Source organism: Phaethon aethereus (assembly GCF_964289735.1).
Source record: "Phaethon aethereus genome assembly, chromosome: 20".
Taxonomy (NCBI): domain Eukaryota; kingdom Metazoa; phylum Chordata; class Aves; order Phaethontiformes; family Phaethontidae; genus Phaethon; species Phaethon aethereus.
In genome coordinates, this window is record NC_138596.1 from 2,815,296 (window position 1) to 2,838,016 (window position 22,721).

General features: G+C 49.3%; 1 protein-coding gene across 1 annotated transcript in view; it reads left to right on the forward strand.

The window, feature by feature from the left end:
- The window catches only part of CACNA1B (calcium voltage-gated channel subunit alpha1 B), a 300,523-nt gene extending 280,273 nt beyond the window's left edge, over positions 1-20,250 (forward strand). Inside the window, exons 39-48 of the mRNA XM_082009035.1 lie at positions 3,731-3,839; positions 5,800-5,907; positions 7,159-7,271; positions 8,186-8,313; positions 9,423-9,549; positions 10,103-10,213; positions 12,023-12,058; positions 14,451-14,658; positions 14,824-15,035; positions 18,616-20,250. Coding sequence (XP_081865161.1) covers positions 3,731-3,839; positions 5,800-5,907; positions 7,159-7,271; positions 8,186-8,313; positions 9,423-9,549; positions 10,103-10,213; positions 12,023-12,058; positions 14,451-14,658; positions 14,824-15,035; positions 18,616-19,152 — 1,689 coding nt within the window. The 3' untranslated portion in view covers positions 19,153-20,250. The remainder of the gene's footprint in view (positions 1-3,730; positions 3,840-5,799; positions 5,908-7,158; positions 7,272-8,185; positions 8,314-9,422; positions 9,550-10,102; positions 10,214-12,022; positions 12,059-14,450; positions 14,659-14,823; positions 15,036-18,615) is intronic.
- Positions 20,251-22,721: the final 2,471 nt, after the last annotated feature.

Sequence of the window (22,721 nt, forward strand, 5' to 3'; positions counted from 1 at the left end):
CAGGTGCTGAGTGCCTCCTCTGGGGCGGCTGTGCCAGTCGCTGGCTGACTCCTCGGCTCCGCCGGCTGTCAGTGGTGGTGCAGGGACACGGCGTGACCATGTCTCACCAGCTGCCTTCTCCTTTGCCTCCCACATGGCACAGTGGCAAAGCTATTTTGAATCAAAGATGAATCAATACCTTTCTCCCAACTGCTTCATCTTCAGCAGGAGCTCTCCTAGAAATGTGGTATATCCATTTAAGCAACGTATTTTCTCAAGTCAGGGGCTTCCAAGAAAGCAGTTTTCACTGATGTTGGGAGGGATCTAGAGTGGCTCGTAGTTGACACCTGCTGGGTGTAGCTGCAGCAGGTTATAAGGCACTTCTGTCCCCTTTTGTGACTTTTTTTTTCTACAAAATGGGCAGTTTCTCTGCTCTGGTAGGTGCAACTTGCAGCCCACCTTGCAGTGGATGTGCTCCTCAGCTGGCTGCCAGCAACCTGCCCCAGGGGAGGATGGGGAGATGCATCCCGGTTTGCCAGCCCGATAGAGAGGAGAGAGGGAGAACATCCCCCCCCAAGCCAGACTAAGCCTCTCCTCTCCTGAGGGGACTGCTAGAGCTGGCCATCCCCAGCTATGGGCTGTGAGATGTGCGAGGAGCGACACAACCACCACGCTTTCCGTTGGTTGATGGGTTATCAGATCGGAAATTTCCATGACTGACTTAAAGGTGTCTGGGTTGACCTGTTTGACCAGTTTATGTATTGGGATGGAAAAAAATGCCATCAGACAGTGTGGAGGGCAGTGTGGGGAGGAGGGAAGGGTGGGAAGAGACGTGGTTTGGGGGAGAGACTCTTCCAGGCAGCTGTTCACAGCACTCCCACCCAGCAATTGCACATGAGTTTTGCTCAGCCAACCTTTCTGCAAGTGTGCAGTTGCAAGTGTGTGTCCCCTTGGAAAATGTCCCTCCAAATCCTTTGTCCCTGATTAAAATTTAGGAGGAAAGACCTTCATACTGCATTGCTGTATATAGCTGTGATGTGGCCTGTGTTCTGCACCCATGTCCTTCAGGAATTTGGTCTAGAAAGTCAGTTGGGGGGACCTGGGACATCTCAGTCCCAAAATGTTTTTTGGCGCTAGTTTTCATGAGGATAGAGCTCTCCTGGGGGGAATTATTTTTCATCTGCTTGTTCTTCACTTCCATGCATCTTCTTTCTCTCTCCATCCCCTAACTCTCCCACTGAACTGGGATTCGGTGGGACTCTGTAAGTGGTAACTGTGGGCTCTTGTCGAAATAATAATTTTGCTGTAACTTTTTGTGTGCTGAGGGCAGAAGTCTGAATTAAAATCCTCTTTCATTTGACAAAAGTGAACAGAAAAAAAATTGTTGTGCTGTTGCCAGCATTTGATACAGTCATTGAATTATAAAGGGAGGAGAGTCTTGGCTTTGATTTCCCTATCTCTGAGGCTTGTCAGACATGGAAGATAACCTCTGAGCATGCTTTAAGAAAGCTCTTTGAGATTACAATGGTTTGTCTCAGACTTTAGGAGACAGGGTAGGTTGTTTCATGAGTCTCTTGTCCCGGCAGCGTGCAACAAGATCTGAAGACGTGTAATAAGATAAATAAGGAGGTCTCAGCTCTTCTGAATGTCAGCTCACTTCAGAAGCAGATGTTCTGCACTGGACTAGTTCCCTGTGCCCTCTGCTTGCCCCCGGCAGCACCAGCACACATCCCCTCTGGGGTAAACGTTTTCTCCTTGACTGGCAGAAGGTACCAGGGCTGGAGTCTGTCCTCTCTCAGGGCACCAAAATGCTTAAGGCAGCTCAGTGTATACCTCTGGGAAACTGTGTGTTGGAGATGTCTCCAAGCAGGGAGGCTAAGTCAGTCATGGAAAGGGTGGCCGAGTCTTGGTTCACCAATCTTGGCTTGGTTTTGGGTAGAGCAGAGGAGTAGGAGTCAGGGCTTGCACTGAGCTCTCTGCCCCCTCTGCCTCTCGCCTCTCCTGAGCTACACCTCTGGGAAATAGCCACAGCCCTTGACATTGCACAGTACTATAGTGTACAGAGCCCAAGTGGGGTCTGGCCCCCCCTGTGCCCTCTCCGCCACGGCAGCTTGCTGCCTCGGCAGTCTGCAGCCCGCTGCTGACTGGGCTTAAATTTCTTTAACAGCATGTTGGGCTGTTGTTAAACAAAGAGAAGGTTTCTGTACAGCGATAGGGATCAAAATAACAGCCTAAGCGGCTTTCGGATGTGGATGAAATTCCCTCCCGAGCGAGGGGCCCAGGCCAAGGTAACACTTGGTTTTACAGGCTGCTGTGCGGCTCTGCTCAGACAGATTAACGTCCAGTGACTTCCTCGGGTTGCATATACCCCCGGAGGATGGAAACACAGAGGTTTGTCTGATATGGCTCCGTCCAAGGAAGTTTCTAAACAGCTTGTGAAAGCCGAGGAGCTGAGAAATCATTAGGTTGCCGAAGGGGAAGAAATCCATCTTCTAAATGCTAAGGTTATCCGCAAGGCTTGGAGAGTGCTTCTCTCCATCTGCATTCACGTGCTCTTCTGCCAGTGGTGTGAACGGAGCCACAGCTTTCCAAAGCAATGTCAGGTTCTTCATTGCTTACAGGAGTGATGAGTTTGCCCTATCAGAGGTGGTCCTGGCTGGTGATGGAGAAGCGGTTGCTACCGAGTCTGAAGATCTTAGAAGATACTGATCCTAAGGGACTATTCCGTGTTTGCACTGAAAGAACATAGCTGGGGGAAATTGTAATCCTGCTCGTGTTAATCCAGCTTCTTCCCCTATGAGTAAGGTACAGATGGAGCTGTGTATGTAGCTCATTGACAGGAAGGAAAGGAGGAGGCCTTCAGAGCTCCTGGGATGCCCACAGGGGAAGGAGGTGAGAGGCAGAACCCAAGTGCCTCCAATAAAAAGGATATTGCACACCTTTACCTACTAGCAGCCAGTCCCAAACTCCCCCCAAGTGCTCGAGCCACACCACAGGGCTCCACCAGCCTTGTTTTCAAGTGTGCTTCAGGCTGTGGATGAGATGCACCATCACGGGACCACTCTGCAGGCTGCAGAGCTCCTGTACGAAGCGCTTGCATGCCTCCCGTTGTCACTGTCACCAAGAGTGTCCTCCTCACATCCCACTCAGCGGCAAGGCCACCTGCACAGCTGGAAGAGGCGCAGTCACTTTCTGGATGGAGCTGCACCCTCAGATGGTGGATGTAAATCCTCCATCATCTTACTTCATTCAACGGTGCCAGGTCCCGTTTGTTGCTGTCACTCCTGTTGCAGACCCAGGATATAGGTGAAGGTAACTGGTGTAGGAGAGGGTGGCCGAGGTGTCTTCATGGCTTATGTCTCCTGAGCATGCTGCTTTGGCAGGGGTGATGGGTGCCAGCCACGTGTCTGGAGGCTGCAAGACATAGTTGGAGACTGCCAGGAGCAGGGTACCAGGCTGTGAAATGGGATGAGAGTGTTCAAACTGACTTCTTCTGGAAGAACTCTCCTTGTAGGTTTGCAGTACAAAAGCTGGCAAATCAATTGTTTAACCACTAAAGCCACCATTACAGCTCAGACCTGCTCCTGAAAAGGAGTTGACCTCTGTAAGGAGAAGATGTGTTTTAGCCCCGTGCACAAAAAGTTAGCACACATTTGTAATCTGGCTAATTCTAAGGGTTTGCAGAGGGGGAGGGGAAGGGTGGGGGAGGAATCCTGACCCCCGCTCACAGTCACCACGTTTCTCTCTCCAGCGCCTGGTGCGGATGAACATGCCGATCTCGCCCGAAGATTTAACCGTCCACTTCACGTCCACGCTGATGGCCTTGATTCGCACTGCCCTAGAAATCAAACTCGCCTCAGGTGAGAAGGAGGTGATGCCTGACAGCGTGCGTGGGCTCAAACCCCAACTTTTGTGTTGGCTTGGTGTCCTCCTGAAACCACCGAAGTCCTGACCCAGGTGGAAATCCTCTTTTCCTATTGCCTGTCTGCCAGCACCCGAGGACAAGGGACCCTCAGGGACAGGAGACAGAGAATGCTCTGCCTCTGGCGTGGCCACATCCTCGCGTCCCTGTCGATGAGATACGGGGAGCTTTGGCCATCCCAGTTGGGACCACTCAGCGGAGACGCCCTGCGCGTGTGCTTGTTGCTGTATAGCAGGAATGAGAGTTTCCACCCCTCTTTTATTAACTATTCCAGCACGAGGGATAAGCCCTTCCTCTCCAATTGCTGTCTGTTGGCAGCGAAGCAATGATTTCAAGTGCTGTGAACTGCATTCCGCCTTGAGATAAAATTTAATTATTTAAGTGTTTAATCAGGCATTTACTTGACTTCCCAATTAAACATTGTGATGCAATAAAATACATTGGCTTTTTCTCTGGGTCGTTACACTATTTAATCAGTCTGGCTGGGGTCAGAATCAAGGCATGACTGACCCAGGCACTTTTATACCTAATTTAAATGCTAACAGGAGGTAATAATACTCTTGCAAGCAACGGGCAGGGCAGGGTTAGGATGTTGTGCTTTTCCTAAGCGGTTTTAGGCCAGCCATTCAACCTCTCCGTATTAATTACCTCCCTCATGTGTTACTTAAACTTTGTCTTTGATGCTTTGGGTAGGCATTGATGGAAGAAGACAAAATTTTGAGGCTGCTGGGGCTCCTCTAGGGAGTGACACCGCGTATCAGACACTCATTGCTAAGGATGCATTTAGGACTTCCTGGGGTTTTAGGGGCCAGCACCTTAGTTTAGTAATAACCTCTGGATAAAGATGCTGAGAGTTTGTATTATTTTAGGCTTCTAGCTACCTGTCAGCAATAGTAATTCAAACAGCCTTTTTCAGTTGAAAAAGGCTCCCCCCACCCTTTTTTTTGACCACACACTGGAAGGGAACCAGAGAAGAGAGCTCAGCTGATAGCTGGATTCTTTCTAAGGTTTGTATCTGCTGTGGGTTGTGAGTTGTTGACCTGTTTTGTTGTTATGATGTGCTTCGTTTGAATAGGTTTCATGTGCTACATTTAATTGAGTCTTCAGTGGGACTAACAGGCCCTTAATAAACCCTCCCTAATGAGTTTCTGTGTGGGAGTTCAAACCACCATGTAGCAGAGTACCCAGCGCCTCCTCCCATTACTTTTCTCTTAGAAAAATAATCTCTGTCATTCATATGAACTACTTAATTGCCTACTGTGCGGCGCATTCATCTGGGAGCTGGCCTGTTGGCTTACACATGCTTTAATCGCTTTCCACTTGTGCAGTGAGACCTTGTGCATTTTGATGGCCATTTGAATAACGCCGCTGTGTTCGGCTCTTTCTGTTTTACATTGCGATCTAGCTGCCGTTTGATGCTGCTGATTGATAGAGAACAGCCTGCTTATGTCTCATTGCCAAATATTTTGGGAAGAGTTATTGGTGGAGAGCGTTTGTAGTCAATCGTGGCGTTGCTCATAGCACAGCACCTCAGACCGGGTCCTTTGCATCGCAGCTGGGAGGTGCTGCAGCTTTCTGCTGACACTACCCAGCACCCCAAATGAGCAGGCACCTGCAGTGAGGTATAATAATTCTGAGCTTAAGTTTAAGCCCCAAGTAACTGCAGAGGGTCAGCAGGTTGGAGCGACGATGGTCCTGCTGAGTTCACGTGCTTTTGTCACGGAGGAGGTGACGGATTCCCTTTGCGACATCTGCTGCAGCTGGTGCTGGCTTGGTGCTCCTGAGAAACGGGAGTGGGGGAAATGACTTCTGTGGTGCTTGCCGTGCAAATAGTGGTATGTGCCGAAAGGACAAGGTTTTCCCCTCTTCATGTGCCTTTTTCCCCTCCCTCTCTGCAGGGGGTGTTAAACAGCACCAATGTGATGCTGAGTTGAGAAAGGAGATCTCGCTGGTTTGGCCCAATCTGTCCCAGAAGACTCTGGATTTGCTGGTGCCTCCTCACAAACGTAAGTGGTTCCTCAGCAAACACCCAACCCATCCCATCCGCCTAAGAGGTTTCTCCCTTCTTGCCTGCTCTGTCCCTAGCCCCACTGAGGTACACAGTCATCTAGAGGATGCAGCAAAGAAAGCCAGTGCAGTTCAGCTTCCAGGTGTCCTCTGCAGGGTTCACAGCCTGCACCTCCATGCCATGGTCACATAAGGAGTAGGGAAGCTGGGGTCACATCGAGGCATGCATTGCATTATGCTACGGTAGATTTCCCATACTTAGAAAGAAAACCCAACAGTTCCAAGAAGGGACCGATGCCCTGTGTGGCCTCTTCCAGAGCTTTTTCACAGCTTTGTCTGCCTCCAGCCTGTGCCTTACAGGATGGGAGAGCAATTTCTACCTTCTGGGCTCCAGAAAACCAGGAGAAGAAAAGCAAAGTTTGCTGAGAACTTCCAGAATCAGAAGTGAGGTATTTTGGGGCTAAAGGCCTTTGTGTTACTTGACGATGTCCCGGGCAAATGTGCTGAGGAAATGGAAAGTTTGCCATTAGCTTGATTGGCCAAGACAAGGGCTCTGGATTCCTTATTAATGAGAAACAGTGCAGGGCAATAAAGACATTGTTAATTAAGAAAAATGAAGGAGCTGAGGAAGTGCGAATCAGTGGGTAGTAACTGCTTAAGTCTTTTCCTCTCCTCCTCTTTTGATGCCTATATATCTGCTGCTTTAACTCTTTGCTCTACACTAAGTGCTCAGCTGCTGTGAGGGTGAAAAAAGACATCTGGAAAAATGGAATGCTCTTTAAATGCATGCTAGCCCATTATGCCCCAGTTGACTGTAATTCAAAGAAATAGGAATAAGGCTTCTTTGTTGATAAAAAGCTGGCTGTGGATCTGGTATTAATTTAGCAATTCTTCCGTCAGGAATGCTTACAATGCCACAGAGTTTTCCTGCCTGTTTTTTTTTTTCTACACGGTGTCTGTGAATGTTTGCCACAGAGAGCTAGAGACAGGGGCCATCCCCCTCAGATGTGAAAGCCAGCAAAGGAAAGGATCTGAAGAAGTCTGTTGTAACCTTTTTCTTGGTCTTTTTTTCTTTCCCCTGCTCTTCTGTGTCTGTTTTGTCTCGTTATTCTAACGTCACCTCTTCTATCTCCTTGTTTATCATGCCCAATTTTTCTTATTTCTTGTGCCCTTTGACTTACTCTTGTCTTTTCCTGATCTTTTCCTGTTCCTCACCTGAACATCTCTGCTGCATTTCACCATCCTGACAGCCGATGAGATGACTGTGGGGAAGGTCTACGCAGCGCTGATGATATTTGACTTCTACAAGCAGAATAAGAACAGCAGGGAACAAGTCCACCAGCCTCCCGGAGGCCTGTGCCAGGTATTCAGTCAAAAGGTGTCCTTCTCAGTCCTCCCTCTTGGGCAGCTTCTCCTCCAGCGTTGGGCAGCTCTCACAAGAGCCACTAGCACATTTCATCCAGAAAGTCTGGATGCTTGTCCAGGCAGGATTTGAAAATGCTGTCTCAAAAATAGAAAATTCTCCTGAAAGTCTCTCTCTCTCTCTCAAAAATTAAAAATAAAAAAAAAAAATGGTGCAGCTGCCTTTTCCAGTAGGTCTGGAAAGATCTTTTCCAAAAAATGTCAAGTGAATTGGCAATCTAAGTCCTATTTTCAGAAGTGGCCTGGGGACTGGGGAACCCCGAAAGGTTTCTTTGGGACACCAAAGGATTATTGAAAGCTGATGATAGTTTGGCTCTGAAATGTTTAAGTTACTTTTGAAAATGGGAATTATTCAAAATCATTTCGAATCTAATAGATTTTAAGAATTTTTTCAATTTCTTGAAAATACTTCCATGCAACTGGCTTGGGATTGAAACCTCAATGATTTCTGATCGGACAAGTACCTACCTGATTTCAGGATGATCATCCAGCTGAAGCCCAGCATGGCCTGTCAGTCTGTCTTGCAGATGGAAGGCTAGAGCAGACCCGGTGTTGCAACGGGCCACCAGAATTGCACAGCCCCTTTGGCCGCATCAGTGTGTGAAATCCTTGCTGCGCTGGGGTGGCCGTGGGAATGTTTTGTTAGAGGGAAGGGGGATTGCAGCACAGCTTTGGCTTGAGCAAAGCTGAGGGCAACAAGTGTCCTCTTACAGCTATGGGAGGGCTAGGTGTGCTTTCTGCTGGGCTGACCTTTCAGGGTGGCGAAGTGGACAGTTTATTACTTAGAAGATGTACTGCAATCCGTCTTCTCCACACGCAGCTCTGTCTCTGACAACCTTTCCTTGTGCTTCGCAGCCTGGACCGGTGTCGCTCTTTCACCCCCTGAAGGCCACTTTGGAGCAAACCCAGCCCGCGGCGTTCAACAACGCGAAGGCGTTCCTTCGCCAGAAAAGCTCAGCCTCGCTCAACAACGGGGGTGCCTTGTGAGTATTCCGTGCCCTCCCCACCAAAGCCGTAACGCAGGGAGGGGACCCACTGGATGTACACATCAGCCCCAACCACTGCTGGTTCAGTTGCTCTGGAGGTGGAGCAGCACAGCTGGTGACACCAAGATCAGCAGCCCCTTCACAGCCATGGCTGGGACAATTTCCCACTGGTGGCTACCAAAATGCCTCCGTGTAGCTCTGCTTCCCACTGCTGCCTGAGGTGCAGGTATCCATGTGTTGGGCTCTCCAGAGCTGCATGTTTTCTTAATGGTCTCCTCTGCATCTTAATTATAGAGCTTTCCATTGTGGCTAGTTTTAAGTGTGAGCTTATTTACAGGAATTTGGGATCATTGCAAAACAACCAAGCAAATGCCAACCCACCAACCACAAATACAGTGAGTTCTTGGGAGCAAAAAGGTCCTTGGGAACAAAGAAGTCCCTCAAGCTCACAGCGCTTGGTAGCAGCAAGAGCTTCTTGAGACTTCCCAGGAGAGAATCTGGCTCCTTCTCTTTGGGCAAAATAATACCTCCACAGAGAGCTTACCAAAGAGTTATAGTAACAGTGATCCCAAATCAACTCTCCATTTCCTGCTCTTCTTCAGGTGACTCCTCTGAGTCACAAGCGCTATGGATTTTTAGTGATAGACATCTGAGGTTTAAATATCTTGAATAAGCCTGACAGGGAAACCAACATCAGACTCAACAGTTATACCCGAGGCCACTGTACATTCAGTGAACGTACTTTAGTGTTTGTTCGACCAATGTCATTTAGGGGTATTCATCTAACTAGTCTTGCACACATAATTTGCCTGAACTCCAAAATTCTTCATCTCTCTTCACCAGAACTTAAGCTGCAGAAGTTTGTGTTCCTTAGTCAGTGGAAAAAAAATATGTGCTGGTTGGTTTGATTTCCTTGTTGCTTATGGGATCTTCAGGCTATATAGAAAGTGTCTGTGGCAAAACCCAGGGGACTGTATAGCTTCACCAGCAGCTGTGCCTATCATGCAACTAGTTTCACAAGTGAAACCTCAAAGGGTATCTGAGTGGTTTGTCTTCGTTGCAATAAGTTCAGCAAAATCTCCTTTTTCCACTTTTCCTTCTGACAGGCCAGCCCCAGAGGGTGGGATCAAAGAATCCAGTTCTTGGGGGACCCAACGCACCCAGGACATGTTTTATGAAACCAGAACACCAGCTTTTGAACGAGGCCACTCAGAAGAGATCCCCATTGAACGGGTGAGCAAACAGATGAAGACAGGGTGAAATGCAGTAGATTTTAACAGATATCAAGCTAGACATTTTCCCGAGAGCTGAAGCACCCTTCTGTCCCTTGAGAAAAACGTTGTTCTCTCTTACAACCCAAAATTTGCTTGAATGCTATGGAGAAAAACCAAACCTGACGGCTTCTACGGTCTGATAGCTGTACGTGTGGATGCACTTTTCCTGGAATTATCTGCCTGCTCTGATAGGTGACTTAGGATTATCTCTTCCTAGTTGTCCCATTGTCCCAATGCCACTGTCATCAACGTACAAACTCAGACGAGAGGTCGCACACGTCAGAGCTGGGGCTCATTGCCATGGCTAGTGGAAGAGCTTGGGCTGCTCTTGCCCTAGCTGAAGACAGCACTGTAGCTAGAGTAACCTGAGCGCTCCACAGTTCTTCATTTACTCTTTCTCCTCCCAACTTCTCTTTGCAATTAAGTCCAACCTAGCAGAAGCCTGCTCAGATGACGGCTTCAAAGCTGATGTTCACATTCTTTCTACTGAAACCATTTCTTGTTTCGATCAGGTGGTAGAAATGAGGGAAATCAGCCCCACACTTGCCAACGGAGAGCACCAGCCAGGCCTGGAGAGCCAGGGGCGGGCGGCTTCCATGCCGCGCCTGGCCGCCGAAACTCAGGTGAGCGAGGAGGCTTTACTGACAGTGGGAGATTGAGGGTGGGTCAAGAATTCAGTATCTTCTCTCTGCTTGCAGTCTTGTTGGAAGCTACTTGCTTTAAAACATGTTTGCTGAACCTGGAGAGAGGTAGTGTGCTTGGATGACAGGTATTCATGTGTAGACACAGCCTGTCCCGCATTTTACTGCTCTCTGGTTGCACCAAAAAGCAACCCAGAGAAATCCCTCTCTCTGGGTAGCGAACTGACGACTACCCACCCAAGAGTGTCTGCTCTGCTTAACTGGGGACAGTACTGTTTGCCAGCCTGTATTCCTGGAAGGGTGTAATTTTCCCACTGACGGTGGCATGCCTTCTATCTAGACTGACAGTCAAGGCGTGCTCCTGTGTCCTAGCCATAAAAAAAGCCGGAGATGCGCTGCGATTCTCTTTGATGAACATAGTAAGCACAGAAAATACCAGGGAGCCTGTGCCTGGAAGGCTGCATTGAAACTCGAACGCAGCCTCCCTGTTTGTTTTTTTTTTTTCTCTTCCCATAGTATTTAGCACACACTGTATTGTGACTTTGGTCAGAAAAATGTTGTTGAGGATTTCCCTTGTTTAACTTCTTGTAAGGGAATCTCATCATTAGAGTTGGCTTTTACAGGAACTTGCGGACGCTACCTAGTGCATAGGATGTCATGGTTTTCACAGGTCATTTTTGGGCACTTTACATGTTCATTGCCAGCGTGTTGTCCCAGATGCTCTCCAGCCACCGTCCTGCCTCCTGTGTGTCAGAACATCTCACCGCTCATAGCCACGTCTCTCATTCAAAGGGCCTGATTCATACAGGCAGGAGTGAGCAGCCCGTGGTTGTGGGCTGTTCCCATTGCTCTCCGTGGGAAGCAGAACGTGAAACGCTGCACCCTAAAACTAAAAGCCTGTGCATTGCACACGCAGCAATAGCTCCAACAGATGCAGTCTTTTTGCTAACGTGCTCAGGCTGGCACGAGCTACGCTGCGTCGGCTAGCAAATTTCCCAGCTGACTTCAGAAACTGCATTTTTTGTATGAGAGCTGGGGTTCTCTGCGTTATCAGGAACACCACTCAACATGCTCAATAAAAGAAACAGACCCCAAAGCGAACCCCTACTCCCTCCCTTCCCCCTTCCCAGCACAAAGTTGTCCTTTATTCTAGACCACAGGTAGCATCTTCCCTCCCAAGGCAACGCGGTTGGCAGCGATGCCAGCAGCGCGAGCCTTTCCTCGGGAAGCTCCTCTCTGTTGCAGTCAGATATCTGCAGGAGCCAGTCCCTCTCGCAGAAGCACGGCACGCGGTCCCAGGGCACGGCCGCCCCACGTCAAAATCTGTCAAATCTCGTTACGAATCAGGCCTGTAATATCTGAGCAGATCTAACCTCATTTAATAATACAACGTTTTGGTGGTTGTAGCTTCAGCTGAATAACCGATGTACTTTCTGTGTGTGTCTTCCCCCTCCATGCCCTCCACCCTCCCTCTCACACGCTGCTTCGGCTCCCCCCAAACTTTGAGTTCTTTATAACTCTTATTTGCAATGCTTTCTGTTTCTGGACGTCTCCCTTTCTGTCATTCTGCCTGTCATTCCCCTGTCTTTTATGTTCTACTTTTTTTTTTTTTTTAAATCTTCCTGTGCTTTCAACCTCACCTCCTCCCTCCCTCTTCGCTGTCCTGCTCCCCCACCCCTCCCCTCCCTTGTCGTCATCATGTCTGCTGCACATCTGCCGTGATGTCTGACCATGGCTGTACTGTGGGGCTGCTTCAAATAATGTCTCTCATCTTGTCCGAATTGTTTGCAGAGGAGCAAAGCACGGTCACCTGGGAGTTACCTAGCAGTATGTAGTTTGCACTAAGTTGTATCCTATTAAATCCATGTTAAGAAATAATTAACCTTCCTTAACCCTTTACTTTTTTCCCTTCTCATTTGGAGTCCAATGCTGCACCGACGCAGCCGCTATCTCTTTCCACTTTGCTGCAGTTCCCTCGATCCACAATTGCACGCCGCACGCTGTAACAGCAGGGACTTTTTGTTTGGTTGGTTGTTTTGCTTTTTTATTTGTTTTTGTATGCCTTGTCGCACAGGAACTGAGGAAGTGAAAACAGTCGTTTTGGTAACGAAGAAGCTTAGTAACTCTCTGAAGGGTTATGGTGTAGTCTCACGAGGCTTGTGGGGAGCCTGTGCATGCCCCGATAACGTAACGAGAGCATTGTCGGGATTTAGGGAAGGGTATTCATTGCTTTGCCGCTTCCCATTAGTGTCAGCGGGGACTTCTGTCCCTGGAAGAAGCACAGAATCAGGTCCAAAGTCCAAAGAGAAATGTTAATTTCTTATCGAACTGCCTGGCTTTTTGTTGGGAAACTTCTGCTGTCATCTTCCTGTCAGCTCCTATATGGATTTTGGAAATCTGGATAAGTGTTTTTAGTGGGAAATATTTTCACTTTTCGCTTTTTTGCCCATCCGACCATCCAGTTTACAGACTCCATGCCCTCCTCCATCTTCAGGCTCAACAGTGAGCAAGGAGGACAAACACAAGCTCTTCAATACGGGCTCTTGCCCGAGGACAGCGCGCGCAGCGAGGGCCGCGGGAGGGGACCCGCGCGGCACAACGCGGTGCTGCTGACCGAGCCGGGGCAGACCCCGGGGGACGCGCCGACGCCGCGCGGTGCTCCCCCACCCCAGCAGCGTCCGCCTCGCATCTCTGACAAACCTTCCAGCTCTAGCACTCCACCTTGCCCCCCGAGGGGAAGCACCAAAATTTGGGTAACTGCCTAGCGAGAGAGAGGGCACCAAACACAAAATCAGCCCTGACTGCACCTTTGCACACAAGATAATCCACCCGCGACAGCCCGCTGGGAGGGAGAGCGGTTCTTTCCGCTCAAAATAAGGAGCAGAGATGCGAAACAACTGGCTTTGCATTGTGTAAATATCACGGGGCGGCAGAGATCTGCATTTTATGGTAAGCAAACAAAATAGCGTAGATAGTAAGAATAATACAGGGCCCTTTGGAAAGGTTACAGCGAACAAAGTAAACGCTCTGTGAGAACGGCCGTTGGAGGCACGTATTGGACTGAGAATCCAAAGAAGCATAAGAGCTGAGGGGCCGGAGGACATCCTGAGCTCCCTGGCCGTCAGGCTGGACCGCTGTGCTCCGAGGGCTTTCCTCTGCCGCGCAGCTTTCATGCGGTGATAGACACAGGGAAGTCTCCAGAGGATGGGTGAAGCCCTGTCTCCACCACAGAGCCGGCTGGAGGCCAGCGGAGTGAAAAAGAGGAGAACACGTGGGGATTGTCCTGGTTTTCTGGGCTTTATACCTGGTGACCTGGCAGTGGGGAAGGGAAAAACTGTGAGAAGAGCTGTCTTGCAGTCCGCTTGTCTTGGTTTCTGCAGAGCATCTTTGTCAGGGTTTGAACCTAAAGGGAAAGGACCAGAGTCTGGAGCTGCCACTGGCAGGGGACAGGGTCCAGCGATGCCCGTGGGAGGCTGTGTTACTGCACGCCGATGTCTGGGTCTCGAGCCACAGATGATTTGAGAACAACAGCAAATCTAAGCAGTCATTTCTGGAGATAGAATTGCGAGGGAATACATGCTATCCTGCTTTTCCCAGCCACAAGGGATTCGGGGAGTGACAGTGGGACAAGGAAGGAGGTTTATCTGGTTGATGGGAGTCATCTTCAACTGCAGGGAGGCAGAATTAATCACTAGGTGTCTTGGCCTGTACCTTGCCCACTTATTCCTGATTTTTCTCCCTCTCCATGCGATGCCCAGCAACGCTTTCGTGCTTCCCTCTTTGGAGCTGCTTTGGGATGACCACAGGCCCTGAAGCAGCTTTGGGTGGAACTAGTCTTGGAGAATTATCTTTGTGAGATGCTTGGCTACTGTGCTGCCCCATGCCCCTGCTAACCCACGGTTGACTCCTGTGACGCTGTGTTTGGTGTGAAGCGCTGCATATCGCTCTGCGCCCATGGTACCTGTGGACTGGCACTCCGCTAAAAGTAAAGCCCATTCCAGCAACTGGAGGTCACATTCGCTCCTCGAATGTAGCATTCGATCTACCATTCCACAAGTCCTTCTGCCCCTTCCAGTTATACCCGATTAACCATGTTTCTCCTTCCCCTCCTCGCCCCTATCTCTCACTGTATAACCCTCCCCGTGCTGGGAACCGAGCAGCTGAGCACAGCGCGGTGCCTGCCCTCACCCTGCTCTGTGTTCCTCCGTCTGCCTTGCAGCCCATCCCGGACACGAGCCCCATGAAGCGCTCCGTCTCCACGCTGACCCCGCAGCGCCCTCACGCCATGCACCTCTACGAGTACTCCTTGGAGCGCATGCCACCGGAGCAAGGGCATCACCACCACCACCACCGCTGCCACCGGCGGAAAGAAAAGAAGCAGAAGTCCTTGGACAGGTCCCCCCATCAGCTGGCCGATGGGGAAGCTGGTAAGAGCTTTACAAACAAGGATTTGTCCCTCGTCCTCCTCCCTTCAGGATGCACAGCGGTCATATGATGTGATACGGAGTCCCGCCTGCGTGGAAGGACCTCCCTGCCCCACACTTGGGAGTTCCTCCCATGTTGGCGACCCCCAACCGACGTTCTTCTTTCAGTGGCCCAGTCTAGTGAGCCGTCCTCCAAGGACAAGAAGCAGGAACGTGGCCGGTCCCAGGAGAGGAAGCAGCACTCCTCCTCCTCCTCCGAAAAACAGCGCTTCTACTCCTGCGACCGCTACGGTAGCCGGGACCGTTCTCAGCCCAAGTCTGCTGATCAGAGCAGGCCCACCTCACCCAATGGAGGGCCAGAGCAAGGTCCACACAGACAGGTGAGGAGATGCAGGGTGGGAAAAGAGCCCTAAGCTCTTCCAGGGCTGTGCACACCTTTTCCATGTTTTGCTTAAAATAAAGGAGACAGAACAGGAAAGGCTGGGCAGGAGGAGGGAAAGCCTTTGAGGTCCTGCTTGGTGCTTCACGTCCAAGGCAGGGACTGGAAGTGTCACTTGATGGTTCTTTCGTAGCCACCTACAGAGTGAGTGTGACTCAAGGCATCTTGCAGAGACCCCACTGTCAAGGGGGGGTCAAGGACCCTTGGTCACGATTTCAGCAGAGCAGCCTGGGAGACCTGAGAACCAGCATCTCTTGACGCTGACGAGCCAAGGCAGGCTGGTAGCATGGCGTGGGTCCCCCGCCAGCTGTGTAAATGCAGCACCTACTGCTGCCCCGTGCACGAACATTTGGTGGTGGCCAAAGAAATCCTTGCCGTCACACTACAAGCCGGTATAGGGACTGCAGGCAGCCAGAGCTGGGATTTTGGCAGGATTTGCTCACGTTAGCAGGATTTTCCAACTGCTGTTGCGTGGGCTTCAGAGCTGTCCCGTCTTGTGGAACAGGTTAATTTTCTGAAAACTGAAGAAAAAGTCCTTTTCCCCAAGTGTCAAATCAATCTGCAAATGTGCTCTGTAGCTGGGAGGAGAAATCCCGGTGAGGGAGAGCGGGCATGTAGGAGAAGGCAGGAGCCGGGTGGGAGTGGAGAGAGCTCAGCCCTGGGCCAGCAGGATCCCTGCAAACACTCTCCAAGCAACGCGCAGCCGCTGTGCCGAGAGGGAGGCTCTGGCCAATCCCCAAAATCTCCCTAAATTTGCAGCCTGCTGGTGGTGTGTGAGCAGCCGAGTGTCTCGGGACGGTGAGCGATGCTGTTGGCCGCGAGCCCCTGCGGCGGCAGCAGCAACGTCCCGGGCTCAGCGCGAGTCGGAGCCCCGGGGAAGGGTTTAAATGAAGAGGCTCCGTAGCGGCGCGCCAGCTGCAAAATGGAGCAGATTTCCGTCTCCTTCCCCTTTCCTGCGTCTGCCTCCCTCCCCGCGTGCGCGCGTGCCGCGGGGGCTCGGGGGCTGCCGCCCCACCGCTGGGAGACACCCGGGCGCGCGACACGCTTTGCAGAGTCGTTCTCGGCCGCGAGGAGATGTGACGCGGCGTGAGGTCTGACGCAGCAGGGCTACGTGTGGCCGTAGCGGGCGGGAGCGGCAGCCTAGCAGGTCTTTCCCACCCCCGGGTGCCTCGGTCCCCGACTGGCCTTCATCTGGTCTTTCAGATGAGTTTTTCTTTCCATTTCTTAATTTCTCCCTCTGGTTTGAGAGGCAGGAAGAGGGCACTGGTTTTTAGCATGATGCCTCTCCTTTCTCACATTCTCAGTTTACCAGAACTTTAAATACCACGTGTGTTTTAATTAAAAAACTGAAACCTTCCCGTAATTCAAAGACATCCAGCATTAGAGCATCAGCTGCCTTTTATAAACCTGTTCCCCCAGTTCCACTGAGCTCCGTATCGTCCCCCACATCCCGTGGGGTTTTTGTAAGGCAGGGAGGAGAAAGCCTGTTGTTTCGGTGTCCATGTATTTTATCCACTCACGTTACCTACTTTGAGGGGAGCTGCTAATACATCCCCTAGTTGTTCTGGGAAAAAAAACAAACGTATTTAAAACCCCAGCCAAACCAGCCTATCACTTCTGTCCCAATGAGCTGAAGACCCTTGTCTTAATAAGGTGTCTGCTAGAAGCCCTGTCAGTCCGTTTCCTGCGTTATTTTGGCTCGATAACAAGGTGCTTGTTAACTCTCAAGTATTTTCTTTGTTAGTCTGTCCCTCTCTTTGGGAGACACAGCTTTTCCCAGGAGACCTGGCCCAGCACGTTTCACCAGGTCCCGGGAGGCCCCTGCATATACCAAAAAGAGAGGCTGGCTTGAGCTTCACCCTGCTAACAAGGTGGCTCCGTTCCAGCCAAAACCAAGCCAAAAATCAGGACAGATTTGGTTCAAAAAGAAGTTCTTTGGAGGTTTATTTAATTAAAAAAAAAAAAGGGGGGGACAAGAAAACCAAGCCATGAACATTTCATTTTGGGTCTACTCACAGTGTTTTCTTTGACCCGCATAGAAATGCTGTGCGTCTCCTGTGAATTATTTCACTGTTTCCTTTTCAGTGCAGGTGAATTGTTAGATATAGATCCCACTTCATGATGAATCTGGGAAAAGCGTTTTTTTAAATGAGATGAAACTTCTTGGACTTTCAAAGTGCTTCAGCAGGAAGGAGCTTGTTGGACATTTTGAAAAAAGACCTCACTTTTTTTTTTTTTTTTTTTTTACAATCAAGTCCATTTCCTGAATTGCTCCTGGATAAAAGAAGTTCGAAAATCTTGCAGAAACACTTTTAGGCAGCTTAATACTTATCAAAACAATTGAGTTCTGCTTTCTTTTGTAAGTATTATAATTTTTGAGATGCTCAGCCTCAGGATCTGGTGGTCACCATGTCCTCCATCACCATGGGGAGGCAGGTGATGGGAGGCAGCTCAGCCGGGGGGCAGGTGCCTGGGACGGGAATATGGGTCTGCGGCAGAGAGTAAGGCTGAAATGTGGGGAAGCCAGAGAAAGGAGGGGGTGAAAATGGAAGAAAAGAAAGGCAAAGACTCTCTTTAAAAATTAAAGGTCTGGTCTCAACATGTTAGGTCACAAAAGGCTGAGGGATTTTTAAAACGCGCTTACAGGGCTATTCATGTAATTCCCTGGGAGAATGTAAATGGAAATGCCCAAACAAGGGCCCGTTCCTCTCACTCATGGCATTTTTTAACTTACTGTAGCTTAGTTCACTCCCACATGTCACTATTAGTAACTCAGGAAGCTGCCAGACTTTTCTACCACTCAAAAATCAAATGTGTAATATCAAAGAGTAGAAGGCGAACATGTTTTTCTTTAAGGAACAGTCTTGTTAAAGTTAAAGCCCATCCAAAAAGCCTGTTGTTTTTTTTTTTCTGGAAAATGGCTATTTAATCAAAATACATATCATTCCCCAAACTACAAAAAAGTAGTCTGCCCCCCAAATCCTCCTTCCACGTAATCTGATTTTGACCACAGAAATGCTCCCCAACATCAGCATTCACAACCGTCGGGTGAAGTCCTGCAAAAATCTGCCCCAAAGCAAAGAGTGCTGTTCAGCAAAATTGTATTTCCCAAAAAAACCAACCAAAACAACGTAGGTTTTGAGCTGCTCCCGCCTGGTTCAGGTAAGGCGCATGTCGAGCTTGTGTATGATGTGGATGCCTTCCCTCCGGACAGTGTCCCCTTCTGTTGGAGCCGTCTGCCAGTTTGCGTCCTACCGATGCTCTGATCGTTTCTGTTCTTATTTACCGCTCGCAGAACTTTAGTTCTCCAGCTCTCTACATCTCGTGTTGAATTATTTCTCAAGAACCTCCTTCCCCTAACTGTGCTTGTCTAAACTCTCTCTTTTTTGCTTTTCTTTCCTCTTGTGACTTGTCTCTCCCTTCTGTTGCTTCTCCTTCTGTTTTATACCTGCCTGCCTTTGTGTTTGTCTGGTGTTTCCCTTTTTTATTTTTTGATTTGCTTTGTTCCAATTTTTATGTAGGGCAGTGGTTCAGTTAATGGGAGCCCCTTGCTGTCGACATCTGGTGCTAGTACCCCATGCCGGGGTCGGAGGCAGCTCCCACAGACTCCACTGACCCCACGCCCCAGCATCACTTACAAGACCGCTAACTCCTCGCCCGTGCACTTCACCAGTTTCCAAACCGGCCTGCCCACTTTCTCCCCGGGACGTCTGAGCCGCGGCTTGTCCGAGCACAACGCGCTGCTGCGCGGGGACCAGCAGCCGCCCCCGCCGGCGGTGGCCCGCATCGGCTCCGACCCCTACCTGGGGCACCGCGATGACGCCGACAGCCCCTACCGCGCGGTGCCGGAGGACACGCTCACCTTCGAGGAGGCGGTGGCCACCAACTCGGGACGGTCCTCAAGGACTTCTTACGTCTCCTCCTTGACCTCCCAGTCTCACCAAATCCGCAGGGTGCCCAACGGCTACCATTACACGCTGGGTCTCAACACGGGCCCCGGGACTGGCACCAGAGGACGTAGTTACTACCACGAAGCTGATGAGGATGACTGGTGCTAGCGGCGTGGCAAAACCCTTCAAGGCGTGCGCGTTTAAAATCGATGAGTTTTATCATCTGGAAGGCTGTGTGCTCCCACACGCGCAGCGCCTGGGGCCGGAGGGAGCCCATGGGGCAGCCCCCGCTGCGAGAACTGCCCTGCCCCCGGCTCCGGAGACACCCCCCCAGCCTCTCTCCTCTCTTTTTCTTTTCTTCTTTCTTTTTTTTTTTTTCTTCTTTTTTCTTTTCACTAGACAAATTGAGGAAGAAGGCTCCCTCCTTAGGGGGAGGGCAGAGGAGGGAGCCCACCTCTCTCTCCCCCTCTTGCCCGCCTCCCTACTGCCTTGTCTAGTTCAAAGACACGCACCAGATGCCAAATGCGCGGCACACGCAAGAAGCCGAGAGAAGAGCGGTCCTCACCTTCGACAGCGGAAGCAGCAGACTGTCGATCCTTTTTGAGATTGGCGCAGGTTTTGTTGGGCTATTTCTTAATTGATTTATTATTATATTTTTTGCCCTGGTCAGGGTGGGAGTCAGGGGTTGCAAATGGACACACACAAAGAAAGATTGCATCCGCGTTTTATCTTGTTCACCGCTAAGAGGGAAGAGGTCTACCCAACAAACTGGGAAAGGAGAAACAGACCAGAACAAAGGACAGTCCACTGGGACTTGATGTTCAGCCACAGCAATCCTTTTCGGCGGAGCCGGTGGCACACCTCCGAGCTGACCGCGCGCTCCAGCGGCCGGGACTCTGCTCTGACACCGCTGCCGTGTGGATCTCTTATTTTACTCACCACGTTGGGTCCTTCACACTGACACATGATAAAGCCACAAGAGAGCTTCTTTGTAAGGACTGTTTCCTTGCTGCTGAGACTTTTCTTTCCGTCCCTCTCTCCTGTCGACCGCAACACGCCCTCACTGTTTTGTCTTGTTTACAATATAAGCTTGATTTAGCAAAAAACAACTAAAAAAAAAAATACAGGAAAAAAAAAGAGGAAAAAGCATAGGGGTGAGAAGAAGAAATGTTATTGGTTTTATATCAAGCTATTAGATAGAACTTTAACTTTTCATTGTGTGCATTTTTGTAAATTGTACAGTAAAAAAAAAAAAAGAAAAAAAAATACTCTTTATGTAGAGAATTAGTCCAATTGTCATTCCAGGTCCCACTGTTTCTACCGAATGCTCCAGTTGTTCACTACTAAGTGCCTAACCTTTGAAATCTTTCACAGCGACGATGCAACCTCTTGCTTCGATGCATCAGACCTTGGGCAAGTGTGGGGAGGGGCAGGAGGGGAGGGAGGGCAGAGCCGGGAGGAGCCGCTTGTCTCGGCGGTTCCGCGGTGCACACAACGCCCCGTGTCGCATCACTGGACAGTGTATTCGAGTACCAGGTTGGAAGCTTACAGTGGGGAAGGCAAACATGCTTTGGGGTTAGTTTGGGTTTTGTTGGGCTTTTTTTTTTTTTTCCCCCTACTTTTTTTATCTATACTTTTATTGGCGGGAGGGGAGTGATTGCAGCAAACAAAACTGGCCTTTTCTCGTTGACTAGTGTTTAGGTCCTGCGGAGAGATGCAGGTGGAAAAGTACAGCATCTGCAGAGATGCTCTTGCAGGAGAAGGAGCGTCTTTCACACTGCGTGTCGAGTCGCAGTCGGGCTTCAAGAGCTCTGGCCACGCTCCACGGTGCACAACTCGTGTTGAGGGCAATTGGAGAGGGTCTTTGTTTTTATTGCCTGTTACGAGAAGGTTAAAAAAACAACTAAGCAAAACCTCTAACTCTGATTCTCAGGGATGAGATTTCTGTTTCTTGAAATGACTCTCGCGTTGGACAATTTGTTTCTTTTGTGCATGCGTGGATTTCTGCACTTTGAGCCCGGGAAAGGGGCAAATGTGATGTGCCGGGGGGGAAGGGAGCGCTGAAAGAAAAGTCTTGGCAGGACCTCACGTCCGTGGGTCTGATGAACCATTGTAGGGCTAATTTGGGGCACAGAGCAGAGGACACTGACAGAAGGTTAAAGGAGGAAGGGTGGGAGGTGCCAGACGAAGTGCATCGGCTAAAAATGCTGATAGGAAACAGGAGAGGGTTGGACAGGTGAATTTTTTCAGAGGATCTACCAAGCCCCAGAACTGTGAAACTTCTCTAGGTGACCGCTTTGGATGGGTAGAGATGCTGCTGGACCCTGGTGACTTGTTTTATCGCTGGGGTTGGTTGGAGGGTATCGGTTGCTACCAAAACGCTCAGGAGGTCTCTCGTGCTCTCAGCAAAAGTCTTTCAGCCTCAGGCGGGGAGCAGTCTGCTGTAGGGTGGGTCTTCACATCTCCTGTAGCTCTTCTGTTGAGGATATTCAACCTGTTTTCGTTTCCTTCTGTGTTTTATTTGTTCCGTTACTAAATAATAATCTCTGGCCAATCTCATCCCTGGTTTCTGCTAAAAGATAACTCCTGTCTATATCTCTGTCTGTATTTATGTGCACTTTGAATAAAGAAAGTGCAGTAGCCAGAGGTCCACTATGGGTAATGGCTGTGACTTGCAAATGGAGGGCTATGCAACAAGATGACACGTTCGGAAACACATCCAAACCACCAAGAGTCAGAAAGACCTTCATCCATTCTGTAGCTTTATCTGCTGGATTTTCCTGTTTCAGGCTTCAGCATGATTGTGACCAAATGTTTTATACATTTTCCTTATATGAAGGCACAAACACTTTCTTTGAAATTTTAAAGAAAACGTTACTATTTTACTCCGGGAAGAAAAGGAGAGGGAAAACGCAATCTCTCTGACCGTGCATGCAAACGTTGTACCCACACTGGAAAGCGAAAGAGATGTCTTTCTGTACTGAATAATTTTGTCTTTTTCTCCACTCCGCCTTTCCCCTTCCTCAACCATTTTAGATCCTCAAACCCACAGCCCCGCACTACCACACCATCTGGAAGCGCACAGCCAAACGATGGCCTTGGGTCACTCCAATTCTTAGGCAGAACATGAAGAAGAATCTCCAGTTGTCTAATCCTCCACCCGCCTCGTAGGGGTCGATGACAGTGACAGACGAGCCTGACCACAATTGTTCATAACCCCTTTCCTACCTTTTTTTAACGGCCTCTCTGCTGTCTCCTCAATACATACATATTTCCAAGAATCCTCATAGTGAGTTGCCAAACTTGAATTGCACCGATCAGTTTTCTGCATCCAGAACCAGTCTCGTAGTGGCTGTACTTTGAATAAGTAATGTTTGCATGTAAAATATATACATATATACATATATATAAAAAGTATGTGCATGGAAAATGTTTATCTTCGTACTTTTTTGATACAATGTATTCATCAGTTGTTAATTTTTAATTATATTTGATATAAATTGGGGGTTTGTTGCAAAACTTTATATTTAAAAAAACAGTGTTAAAAATTATAAAAGTTCCAACCATGCAACACAAGCGGAACTTTACCCAAAAAAAAAAAAGGGGGAAAAAAAGAAAAAAAAAAGGTTCTGTGATTGCCTAGTTTGCTGCCTGAGTAATATTTATCAGCCAAACTTTGAATTCTGCAGTTGTTTCTACAATTACATTTTGTATGAAGCAAAGTCCTTGAATTAAAA